This window comes from Pseudophryne corroboree, chromosome 1, assembly GCF_028390025.1.
Source record: "Pseudophryne corroboree isolate aPseCor3 chromosome 1, aPseCor3.hap2, whole genome shotgun sequence".
Classification (NCBI taxonomy): domain Eukaryota; kingdom Metazoa; phylum Chordata; class Amphibia; order Anura; family Myobatrachidae; genus Pseudophryne; species Pseudophryne corroboree.
In genome coordinates this window covers 936,955,340-936,968,778 of record NC_086444.1, presented here as the reverse complement: position 1 = coordinate 936,968,778, position 13,439 = coordinate 936,955,340, and the positions used below count along the sequence as shown (strand labels likewise).

General features: G+C 45.8%; 1 protein-coding gene across 1 annotated transcript in view; it reads left to right on the top strand.

The window, feature by feature from the left end:
- LOC134918481 (uncharacterized) overlaps positions 1-13,439 on the top strand; it is a 93,438-nt gene that overhangs the window by 23,185 nt on the left and 56,814 nt on the right. The window contains exons 4-5 of the mRNA XM_063920368.1: positions 12,063-12,153; positions 12,241-12,317. Of these exons, the coding sequence (XP_063776438.1) occupies positions 12,063-12,153; positions 12,241-12,317 (168 nt within the window). The remainder of the gene's footprint in view (positions 1-12,062; positions 12,154-12,240; positions 12,318-13,439) is intronic.

Below are 13,439 nucleotides of genomic sequence, written 5' to 3'. Positions count from 1 at the left end.
AGATACGTTCCCATCTTCGGGACACGATCTTTGACTATTTTACCTTGAATGATACCCCTGATATCTCTAGGTCAACTCTCTGGTTGGCACACAAGGCAGTTCTTCGTGGACACGTTATCAGCCTAGCTTCAAAAGCTAAAAAACAATCCCTCTCTCAGTTTAACAAACTCTCTATTAAACTCCACTCACTTGAGACCCAGCATAAGGCGTCCTCCGACCAGGCTGTCTTGTCCGAACTTCGTACTGTTAAAGCGGAACTTGATCTCCTTCTCACTGGACGGGTGGCCAAACGTCTTAAGTGGCTTCGCCAATCCTTTTATGAGAAGGGAGACAAGGCGGACAAGATCCTAGCGGCATGACTCCGTTCCACGAGAGCCAAAACTAATATTGTCTCTATCAGAAACTCTCTCAATCAACTTGTCCAAGACCCCACTGCCATTAGAGCTGCCTTCCAATCCTACTACGCTGACCTGTACAACCTCCCACCCCCCTCACCTGGTTTCTCCCCTCTGCCCCACTCCGATCTAGTCTCCCACTTTCTTTCTGCTTCTAACTTGCCTAGATTGCCCCAGGACGCCATGGACCATCTTAACAGTGAGATCTCGGTGGAAGAAATTGCTCAGACTATACTCATGCAAAAAATTGGTAAATCCCCGGGCCCGGATGGGTTCACGGCTCTTTACTACAAAAAATTCTCTGCTCTTCTCTCCCCCCACCTTCAGTCCCTGTTCAATAGGATTGTCCATGGCGACCCCTTTCCCCCTGAGATGTTAGAGGCAAGAATTGTGGTGATCCCCAAAGAAGGCAAGGATGCCCTTAACTGCGCTAGCTACCACCCTATATCTCTCCTGAACTTGGACTTGAAAATCTTTGCTAAGATCCTGGCCAACCGCCTTAACCCATACCTCCCCTCCCTTGTTCATTACGACCAGGTGGGGTTTATCCCGGGCCGTCAGGTGAGAGATAACACCAGGCGTGCTATCGATCTTATACATATCTCGAACTCCAGGAGATCCCCCACTATCATGCTCTCCTTGGATGCTGAAAAAGCATTTGACCGGATCTCCTGGAGTTTTCTGAGAGCCGCCCTGGAGGCCTATGGCTTGTCCGGTGGCTTTCTCACTGGCGTCCTGGCACTATACTCCGCCCCCTCTGCCACAGTTCTAATTAATGGTGTCCCATCAGCCCCACTTAGCATCTTAAATGGTACACGTCAGGGTTGCCCCCTCTCGCCGCTAATAATTGCCCTCATTATTGAGCCCCTTGCTTCTCAAATTAGAGCTCATCCAGATATACACGGGATACAAGTAGGCCGCACCGACCCTAAAATCTCCCTCTTCGCTGACGACATCCTACTTTCTCTGACCTAACCCCTTATCTCACTCCCAAACTTATTCTCAGTCCTGCATTCTTATAGCCTTATATCAGGGTATAAGATCAACTACTCCAAATCCGAGGCTATGCTGCTTCATATCCCTCATCGAGAGGCTGAATCCCTTCGCGCTAACTTTAATTTTAAGTGGCAGCCCACAAAGATTAAATATCTGGGGATATACCTGACCTCTCGTTATGATTCTCTCTTCCGTGAAAACTTTCCACCCCTCCTCACCAACACTATCGCTGACCTGACCTCCTGGAACAGTCTTTTTATTTCGTGGCTGGGCAGGATCATAGCGGTTAAAATGACCGTAGTCCCCAAATGGCTTTATCTTTTCCAGACCCTCCCAGTAGCAGTCCCGGCCTCCTTTCTTCGCACTATCCAACGAGCCCTTGTGCGTTTTATTTGGAATCACAGACCCCCCCGCATCACCGCCAATACCCTGAAAAGGCCAACCCCCGCGGGAGGTAGGGGCCTTTCTGATGTCAAACTTTACTATCTCCCCTCCCACTTATCCCATATTGTCACCTCTTATGCTCCTCCGGGATTTGTATCCTGGCTGGATATTGAGGCAGCCTTCATTGGTCTCCCGGACCTGACCCCCTTGTGGGGTCTGCCCTCCACCTCCCGACCCCCAACCTCTAAACTTCTCCCCACTATTAAATTTAACCTTAAAACTTGGGACTCCCTCTCCCTGAAGAGGGGTCTCACCACTACCCCGCTCGCCCTTGACCCCTATCTGGCAGAACCCTATGTTTCCTCCTGGACTCTCAACTGTGAGGTTCCGTTTATGGATAACGCTGGGCTTCAAATTCCCGACCAATTTTGCAGATCGGGGCCAATGGCTGTCCCTACCTAACCTCCAACAAAATACCCCTTCACACCCACTTAATCCCTTCCAATTTTTACAAATACGCCACTTCCTAGGCTCTCTCCCCTCCTCCGCATTGCTTCGTGCCCTCACCCCCTTTGAAAGCTTATGCATCAACTCCCATCTCTCCAAAGGCCTAATCTCCCAACTCTACTCCCTTTTACTAGATTCTTCCCTTCCCCCCCTCCCGGCCCCATGAGCTCGCATGGGAACGTGATCTTGGGCCCCCACCAGAGAGTGAAGATTGGGAAGACATGAGACTGGGGATTGCTAAATGCTCTATTGCCACTGCTTTTAAAGAAACGGCCTACAAAGTTTACTACCGTTGGTACTACACCCCTGACCGACTTAACAAACTCTTTCCGTCTTCCTCCCCTAATTGTTGGAGGAACTGCGAGGCTAGAGGCACTATGCTCCACATATGGTGGACCTGCCCGTCCATTGCTTCCTTCTGGAACCTAGTCCACTCCCTACTCAACTCGCTTTTGGATTCTCCTGTGCTGAAAGATCCTTGGATCTTTTTGCTATGTTACCCTCCCCCGTTGCTCAATAAATTTTCCCAAAAGCTGGCCACACATATCCTAACGGCGGCAAAGTCGCTGATAGCTCTTAATTGGAAGAGCCCCTCCCCACCCTCCCGTCCCTTAAAACTAAAATTTGGCACATTGCCTCAATGGAAAAGATTACATACTATCTCCAAGACCGGGGTCACATTTTTGAGCAGGTCTGGGCCCCCTGGCTCGCTGCTGAACGTAGATTGCCATCCCCCTCCTCTTACTCCTAACTTCCTCCGCAGACCCATGGGCATTGCCTACTATTCCTCTTCCAGGCCTTTCTCCTCCTCTTTTCTTCTCTCTCTCCTCTTCCTTCCCTTTTCCTAATCTTCTCTCGTCTCCCCCTTGACCCCCCTCTTCCTCTTTTTTCTGATCTTACTATTTCCAGGATATATACTGTGCACAGATTATACCGTGGTTTTTTCCCCCCCTGTCCCCCTTTCCCTCCTCCCCTCCCCCCCCCCCCCGAATTCCATATTTGAATGTTACTGTTCTTTCTTCATTGATTAACTTTGTTGTCTATTTGAAAATTTGTAGTTTATGCTGGACGCTGGTTCTGATGGCCACCTGTCCCATGTTTCCATGTAATGTTTTCTTACCATGCTTAACCACGTATAAATAAAGAATTAAAAAAAAAAAAAAACCTTCTAAAGCAAACAAATTACAGTGTTGCCCATAGCAACCAATCAGAATCTAGCTTTCATTTTATATCATTTTATAGAATGTACAACATTTGCAAGAATCTTATTGGTTGCTATAGCCAACAGCTCCACTTGTCCTCTTTAGAATGCTTGATACATCTCCACGATATCTATGGAAAGTAAACAACTTACAGTGGGCTAGATGCATCATCGCTTGGAAAGTGATAAAATGGAGAGTGAAAAAGTGGCAGCCAATCAGCTCCTAACTACCGTGTCACAGGCTTAGTTTGAAAAATGGCAGTTGGGAGCTGATTGGCTGCTACTTTCTCACTCTCCATTTTATCACTTTCCAAGTGATGATGCCAGTGCTGTAACTAGGCATTTTAGCGCTGTATGCAAGAAAGACATTGGCGCCCCCCCCATGCAAGATAGGGGCAGTGAAAAATATATAGGGGCGTGGCTTCATGGGGAAGGGGCGTGGCCTCAAAATAATAGCAATTCATACTACGGTGCACAGTAGTCTCCATTATTCAAATTACGCTGCACAGTAGCGCCACTACACCAGGTAGAGCCCCTTTTATACATTACAGCAGACAGTCCTCCTTTTTACACATTACAGCAGACAGTCCCCCTTTTTACACATTACGGCAGAGTCCCCTTTTTACACATTACGGCAGACAGCGTCCACTTTTTTACACATTACGGCAGATGGTGTCCCCCTTTTTACACATTGCGGCAGCCAGGCCCCCTTTTTTACACATTACGGCAGACGGTGTCCCCCTATTTACACAATGCGGCAGCCAGTCCCCCTTTTTACACATTGCAGCAGACGGTGTCCCCCTTTTCACACATTGCAGCAGCCAGTCCCCCTTTTTACACATTGCGGCAGCCAGTCCCCGTTTTTACACATTACGGCAGATGGTGTCCCCCTTTTTACACATTGCGGCAGCCAGTCCCCCTTTTTACACATTACGGCAGACGGTGTCCCCCTTTTTACACATTGCGGCAGCCAGGCCCCCTTTTTTACACATTACGGCAGACGGTGTCCCCCTATTTACACAATGCGGCAGCCAGTCCCCCTTTTTACACATTGCAGCAGACGGTGTCCCCCTTTTCACACATTGCAGCAGCCAGTCCCCCTTTTTACACATTGCGGCAGCCAGTCCCCCTTTTTACACATTACGGCAGATGGTGTCCCCCTTTTTACACATTGCGGCAGCCAGGCCCCCTTTTTTACACATTACGGCAGACTGTGTCCCCCTATTTACACAATGCGGCAGCCAGTCCCCCTTTTTACACATTGCAGCAGACGGTGTCCCCCTTTTCACACATTGCAGCAGCCAGTCCCCCTTTTTACACATTGCGGCAGCCAGTCCCCCTTTTTACACATTACGGCAGACGGTGTCCCCCTTTTTACACATTGCGGCAGCCAGGCCCCCTTTTTTACACATTACGGCAGACGGTGTCCCCCTATTTACACAATGCGGCAGCCAGTCCCCCTTTTTACACATTGCAGCAGACGGTGTCCCCCTTTTCACACATTGCAGCAGCCAGTCCCCCTTTTTACACATTGCGGCAGCCAGTCCCCCTTTTTACACATTACGGCAGATGGTGTCCCCCTTTTTAAACATTGCGGCAGCCAGGCCCCCTTTTTTACACATTACGGCAGACGGTGTCCCCCTATTTACACAATGCGGCAGCCAGTCCCCCTTTTTACACATTGCAGCAGACGGTGTCCCCCTTTTCACACATTGCAGCAGCCAGTCCCCCTTTTTACACATTGCGGCAGCCAGTCCCCCTTTTTACACATTACGGCAGACGGTGTCCCCCTTTTTACACATTGCGGCAGCCAGGCCCCCTTTTTACACATTATGGCAGACGGTGTCCCCCTGAGAGAGAGCGAGAGAGAGAGGGAAAGAAAGAGAGAGAGAAAGAAAGAGATATATATATACTTACCATCTCCCCGCTGACAAGCTCCTCGTGCTGGCAGCTCCCTCGGTGCAGGCATCGGACAAGGAGGAGGGGGAGGGGGACTGGAGCCGCAGCAGCGCTATGTCATTGGTAGTAAGCGCCGCTGCAGCAGTCCCCTCTCCTTCCGTATAGGCTGCCCGGCGCCGCTGTAAATGCTGGGATGGAGGAACCGCATCCCAGCATTCACAGCAGCACCGGGCAGCCTATACAGAAGGAGAGGGGACTGCTGCAGCGGCGCTTACTACCAATGACATAGCGCTGCTGCGGCTCCAGTCCCCCTCCCTCCTCCTCCTTCTCCGCTGCCTGGTGCTGCTCTCTCCTCTCCAGCGCCGAGCGCGGCGCACGGCACACAACAGAGGCGGCATGTAATGAGTCAATTTGACTCATTACATGCAGCTGGCTGTTGCGCCCTCAGGGCAACTGCGCTGTGTGCCAGGCACACCTGGCACACACGTAGTTACGGCCATGGATGATGCATCTGGCCTAGTATGTGTTTGAGAGGCATCCATGCACACATTCTGGTTGGCAGACATTAAGATAAGGCTGCAAACAGACAGCTCAAACAGTTTTGTTCCTGGTTTGACGTCACAAACACACCCAGCGTTCGGCCAGACACTCCCCCGTTTCTTCAGCCACTCCCGCGTTTTTCCCTGAAGCGCCTGCGTTTTTCCGCACACTCCCAGAAAACGGTCAGTTTCCGCCCAGAAACACCCACTTCCTGTCAATCACTCACCGATCAGCAGAACGATGAAAAGCTTTGTTTGCCTGTAGCATTGTCTAGGCAACAGTGGGCCTGATTCCGAGAAGTATGCAAAGCCGATGTTCCACACCACAAAGCGATGATTGGCAGACTGCACATGTACTGCATTTGCATTGCGCATATGTCAAGGTGGCGCTGCGATCCCATATGCAATGATAATTCAATCACAAAGAGATTGACAGGAAGTGACTGTTTGGGGGTGTTAACATTGTGTTAGCGGGGAGTGGTCCTTAAAAAGGCAGGTGTGTCATGGCTGTTTTCGGGGTGTGTGTATGATGTCAGTTGCAAGCTCTAGCATACAAAACATGACGCCTGCATGACTACTGCCGCGGCCAGTCTGCGCAGCCATAGACCTACACAAGCAGTCAATGTTTCCCGTTCTTGCATATAAGCTGGATATGTGTTCGCAATTGCGAATGAGTTGTGTTTGCACCGGTAGGTGTCTCTTTTCATTTCTGGGCAAACACCACACTTGTACTGCATTTGTGTACTTCTCTGAGTCATTTCCAGTGTATACAGCTAAGAGTGCCTACATTAACTAGTCCTTTTCCAAACGTCTGTGCAAGCTCACTTTAAGTGGGTGGCTCTTAATTACAGGTCACTCCCCTTTCCAATACTGCTCGCTTTGTGCCCTCGATCACTGTGGCTACTGCCCATCTGGAGGGAGGGGAAATTGCACCTCACTGCTTGTCTATTTGTTGCTGTCACCTCCTTGAGGGAGGAGGGAGTTCACTCCACAGCCTGCACAGCCTGGTTGCTGCTGTCTCCACCGCACCACCTACCTTTCTGCCTGAAAGGTCCGCCTCTCTGCTTGCCTCTTTTGGAGAAGATACCGCCATGATACAGCACTGACATGAGTTGCAGGATCATCAGGATCACTATGCTGGCTGGCTGCTACTCTCTCTGTTCCGGTTCTCAGACACAGTTACCCAAATGTATTAAGCCTTAACAAGAGATAAAGTTGAGATGCATAAGGAGTGATAAATGACCAGTCAACCAGCTCCTAACTGTCATTTTTAAAGCACAGCCTTTGACATGGCAGTTAGGAAGCTGATTGGCTGGTCATTTATCACTCCTCATGCATCTCAACTTTACCTCTTGTTAAGGCTTAATACATTTTGGCCAGTATTACATCCCGGGCAGGTTCTGGTAAGTTCTGCAGCCTCACCCGATACCAGCGCAGCACCATCCCACTCTTTACTGTCAGCCGTTAACCTAAGATGGCTGCCTCAGACATTTTTCTATATATACAGATACACCATTATCAATCCGTTCCTGTGCAGATTCTAAACCCACAACCAATACTGCCTCAGCATACCAACCGTCCCCAGAGTCCAGCTGTCATCTGTCCCAGCACATGCCAGCCACAGCATGTTGAGTGCAGTTAACCCTTTCCCTGCTGCAAGTTTCAGAGCATTTGCACAGCTGTATTCTGTAAGAATGAAGGGGCACAGTGCCTAACTCAGACCTGATCGCAGCAGCAAATTTGTTAGCAGACGGGCAAAACCATGTGCACTGCAGGAGGGGCAGATATAACATGTGCAGAGACAGAGTTAGATTTGGATGGGGTGTGTTAAAACTGAAATCTAAATTGCAGTGTAAAAATAAAGCAGCCAGTATTTACTTTGCACAGAAACAATATAACCCACCCAAATCTAACTCTCTCTGCACATGTTATATCTGCCCCCCTGCAGTGCACATGGTTTTGCCCATCTGCTAACAAATTTGCTGCTACGATCAGGTCTGAATTAGGCCCACAGTCCATCACAAGTCCATACCAGCTCTAATGGGGTGCCACAATCCTGACAATAAGTCACCAGTTATTTCATCAAATACATTTTGGAAGAATCAGTGGGCCCGATTCTGAGTCATAAACACCTACGGAATTCTCCAAAGGGTGCAGAAAACCAGTGCGACTGAAAGTGGAAGCTTATCCCACCCACTAGGTTTCTGTCTGCAGATGCAACTGTCATCTTAGCATCTGCTAGGTGCAAAAGATCTGTCAGAGACAGACATCCAATCTCCATCTGAAAAATCATGCATGGAAGTTGAATTACCTGACCACAACACTCCCATGACACTTCCACTAATTGGTGACCACCAAGTTACTCGAAAAAGGTATATTTTAGTCCTGGTGCTAGTTAGTGATTATAACCAGCGTAACAAGTGTGCAATCGCAGCTTCCTGGCTGTCTAGAGGAGTGCAAACCCACCAACAAAAAGGCTATCAGAAAGAACACAGTGGCACTGCTATAGCACAAATGTAACACACTATACAATTTGTAACAATGTCATTTTATATATATATACATACACAGTATAAATGCGATAGCACTCACTCACTTACTTATCACTAATTCTCTTACTTCCCGATATGTTAGGGAGCTGCGATTTAACATACAGTAGGTATTCTTCAGGTGGGAGATAGAAAAACTACGTACTTAGAATGTTAATAAACCTCCCTTAAGGGGATGAAAAGGGGGTTGACATAATGACGTCATTACTGATTTGTGGCTTGGTTGTGTGAACAATAACGCCCAAACGGATCAAAATTTGGATTGCACCTCCAGTGTGTAGAATTTAATAATCTACAAAAATGGCCCTGTCACTTTTTACCATACCTGCTATGGGTGCTCCTCGGGTAATGCCAAAAACCATGGATTAATATTTACTTACATTAAGACATCTCAAATTTACAGCTCTATAGATTTACTAAATTTTTAACACTCATATTTACAACTAAAATTTTTAACACTCTTTTATATTTACAACAGTGAAAATCAGAAACTACCATGCGAAGAACGGATAGAACAGCTAGTTTAGAATAAAAGAAAGATACATTGATCAACATTTTTACATCAGGATAAAATAATGTAACTGCATCAGCAGTTAAAAAAACGTAAATAATAAAATTAAAAGTAAAAGGCTGTATATTAATGGATCTCAGAGTCACTGTTTTAGCAAAAAAGATGACACTATAATTGTCCAATAGCAGGTAATTGCACCCCCTTGAATAGATATTAATAGTAATACCAACAGTGGATGTCATACAGTTTAATGGGGTGGTCTTCAGTTTGCCGGCTTTTGGGATCCCGGCGCACAGTATTCCTGCACCGGAATCCTGACACCTGGCATACCGACACATTTTCTCCCTCTTGGGGGTCCACGACCCCCCTGGAGGGAGAATAGATGCAGAGTTACATTCTTTCATCCTAATGTAAATAAGTTGATCAATGTATCTTTCTTTTATCTATATATATATAAAAAGCAAATACCACTGACTCATCAAAAAATCTCCTGAACCATAAGGACTAGGAACTTGAAATTTGGACAGTAACTTGCTTTTGTGACGTAGGCACCCACTAAGAAGGGATTTTTCAAAATTCCACCCACAAATGGGGTTAAAAAGGGTAAGAGAACCCCCCCTCACAGAGGAGAGTTAAGACAGTCCACCCAGCTGGGGCTATGAAGAATGCATGGTGCCAGCGATACCAAGTTGCGGAGGGGGTAGGGCACAATGCTCTGTTCCTGGACTTCCTTGCAGTGGCAGTTGCAGAGCATGCCATTATTCATATATGGGAGCCACATCAAACGCCACCCCTAAACACTGTCAAACATCGCTGAATGTGGCTCCCATATTTGAATAATGGACTGCTCTAAAACTGCCACTGGCAAGGAAGTGCAGCCTTATGGTTCAGGAGAGTTTGTGATGAATCAGTGGTATTTGTCTTTTAAATATATAGATTTAAGATATAAGTACTTAACCAACTTATTTCCAGTCAGGAGAGGATAGTGTCTCAATTATCAGAGGTTAACCTGTCACCTGAACTAAACATTGCCAAACCTCTCAGAGAGCAATAGGAGGAAAGGAGACATAGATATTTTGTCTCTTAAATGCATTAAAAGGAAAGCTTGAAAGTCAGCAACTGCTTATCTCATCCCTCCCAACATTGTCAGGGTCCAAGTCGGGACCCTGTCACTCTCCTGCGTGCCAAAGGTGTGTTCGCACCTAAAACGGAGGCATAACCTTGGGTAAAGGGGGTGTGGCTTTGCAGGAATGCCCGCGATCGGGAGACACGCCCCATTTTCATCACTATAGGGGCATGGTGAGCTGTTGGCCATGCCTCCGGCCTCTCTGCCTCTCGTGATATACGATGTGCTCATGCGCAGAGCATCTATTCACTACTGCAGCAGCCACTCAGTGAGTGACAGGGAGCCTCTCAACTGCCCCCACCCCACCGCGGGACACTGCGGATTGCGGGTGGGACAACGGGACAGTTCCAAAAAAGGGACTGTCCCGCGAAAATTGGGATAGTTGTGAGGTATGTTATCTGCTGTGTAAAGGGTACCGACAGCTCTTACAGTGACCTTAAGTGTTGCGCAAAAATCTTTACCTTTTTCCCTCAAAGGAGGAGTCCTAAGGAGAGTGAGAAGCTAAGCAGGGAGACCTAGGACCCTTTGGGATAGAGTCAGCCTATCCCTGCAAACTACATATTTAACATACAATGGGCGGAGCTTGGCCTGTCGTCCCAGCATTTACAGCACTGAGCAGGACAGCATCAGAAGCGGGACGGCACAGAGAAGGAGGTGGATTATTCTCCTCAGCACCAGCCTTTTGACAGCATCAATCCGGGGAAGGCCCGTCCAGAGGTGTAGCCTGACAAAGATTGGCAGCGGTGGGTGGAGTATGTCCTGTTGTAAGTCTAATTAGTTTACCAGGAAGTCCTTTAAAATTAAAGTTATACGCACATAAATACTTGAAATTCCGTAGTGAAACACAGGTATTCAGCTAGGTCTAAATAATGACATTGTTACAAATTGTGTACAGTGAGTTAAGTTTGTGCTACAGCAGCGCCGCTTTGACCACCAAGTTGCTGCCCAGAAACACCCATTTCACGGAGAGTATGGCTCACCAACAGACAGATCAATCCCTTTGCAGGAGCAATCTCCATCAGTTAGTGTTAAGGGGGATACACACTAGGCGATTTCAGCCTAAAAAAATCCCGATAACAACATAAATGTTATAATTTATTTTTGGCGCATGCACAGTCACCTATTTATTTATTTTGCACATGCTATGTTGAAATCTGCAAGATCCATCCTATTTTCACTGGGGACAGACTTAGAATCAGGTCCAGTGTTACATTGCGAGTCCACAGTATTGGGGGTTAGTGGCCTTTATCTATAATGTGTCTATAGGCCAGTGGTTCTCAAATTGTGTGCCGTGGCACCCTGGGATGTGTCATGGCACTTGCAGGGGTGCCTTAGATTGGTGGTCCAAGACCAATTAAAATTATGGTCAATGTAATAGGCAGAACCAGAGCTGGTGGCTGCCAATCTAAAATATGCAGACAAACAGAAGCAAGTCTTGTCCCTCAGCACAGAGTTGAACCTAAGGAAGACTTATTTTAATATTTCTTTCTAAATTTCTTAATAAGAAACTTTTGGCCTAGGAGTGCCGGGAAAAAAATTCTGGTACTCTTGGGTGCCGTAATTCAAAAAAGTTTGGGAACCACTGCTACAGGATATAGTCTTTCTTACATTTATACACTCCAATTCATAAGTAGGTGAATCAAAAACATTTGCATTCACTTGTTGAAAAACTTAATGGGAACTTGTTCAGTTATGTGTAGCACTGACTGAAGGTCTCACACAGGATACTAAAATTAAAATATATATTTAGTCCAATCAAATCTGTCAAAAGTCTTTGTATTTCTTAGAAAGCGGAGCTTATTATTGGAAAATCATTGCTAATCTGATATATGTATATCAGAAATATACTGTAGCTAAAACTGAACATAAATATATTAACCGCAAATACAAAAACTCATGTAAATTTGGAATTATTATATTATTGACAATATTAAGTCAGCCATTTTGTTATTTAGGTGGACTTTGATGATGGTAACTGTCCAACATTCTTCAATCAGATCAAAGGAATTTTTAATGTATACCAAGTTATTTATAACAATGTGCCAGGTAATATATAACTCCCAGCAGTCATTATTCAAGTTTTCAATTATCTTATAGTATTTTTTTTCATGATATTTGAAATTCAATTTATAGGTATACCCCCTATCTCAGAAGCTCCAGTGTTAATGTTAAGACCAAGAGCTTGGAACATGGTGGAACACAATATGCTGGTAATGAATATTAAAAGCTGTAATGTGTGTCAGATGAGGTTTTAGCAGTGATGCATAAAGTGATATCACTTCATCCTATACATCCTATTGTATCGTTATTTGTCTCCATAATGCTATGATCTTTACAATGAACATACATTTAATAAGATATGTCACATGAATAGGTTCACACATAGGTGAAAATCCAATTGATATCGCCACCCGATCTCCTGTCTAAAGTGACAGGAGATCGCAGGGGTGATATTCAATTGATACCCGTTATCGCACCAATCGTGCCTATTAGTGTTGGGCTTCATGTTTAAAGCAGCTAAACCCAACTAAACTAATGGGCGTGATTGCAAAAAGTGCAGTTTGGGTGCCCAAACTGGCCATTTTTCACAGATTTCAACTCACCAGCACGGGGGTTGGGGGGGCTATGAGCTGAAATGTGTCTCCCTGTGGCTCAGCACGCCCAAATTGGGGCAACAATTAAATTGCTTCATTGGGCACCATCTAATGGTGACCATGGGGAGACACAATTGAATTCCCCCATGGGGTCTAATTCTGAGGTGGGAGCAAAGCAAAAATAGCAAGTAACATTGTGTCACATATTAAGGTCAAAGATACTCCAAACTCTAAACACTGTCCATAACTTTGTCAAGTTCAGCACTCATCTGAGCATGTGTGTACAGAAATTATTACATTGCCTATTATCTTTTCTACTCACTATTCATTTTGCAAATATAACTGCCACCACTTAAAGTTTATCAGGAGCAACACACTCCAAATAGGAAGCCTTAAGTCCTCCCTATAACAAAAATTCAGTCCCATTTACATTTGCTCTATATATATGTGTGTAAAAGATTATTATTTGGGTAATAATAATTACACATATATGTAGCATGGATTGGCCAAATCCACAGGCAAAATGGATCTGATAAGAACCACAAAGACCAATCTTATTAAATGAAGTTTGATATGAGAAAGATACAATGCTTAAAAGTATTTACAAAAATAATAAAAAGGACATAGTCATAGGCAAATCATTTTCTCATAAACAGAAAAGGGGTAAAATATGAACAGTCTCACTTGCAAGAATCTGTCTGCAGGAAGACACAAAGAGGATGGGGCAATTCCTTATAT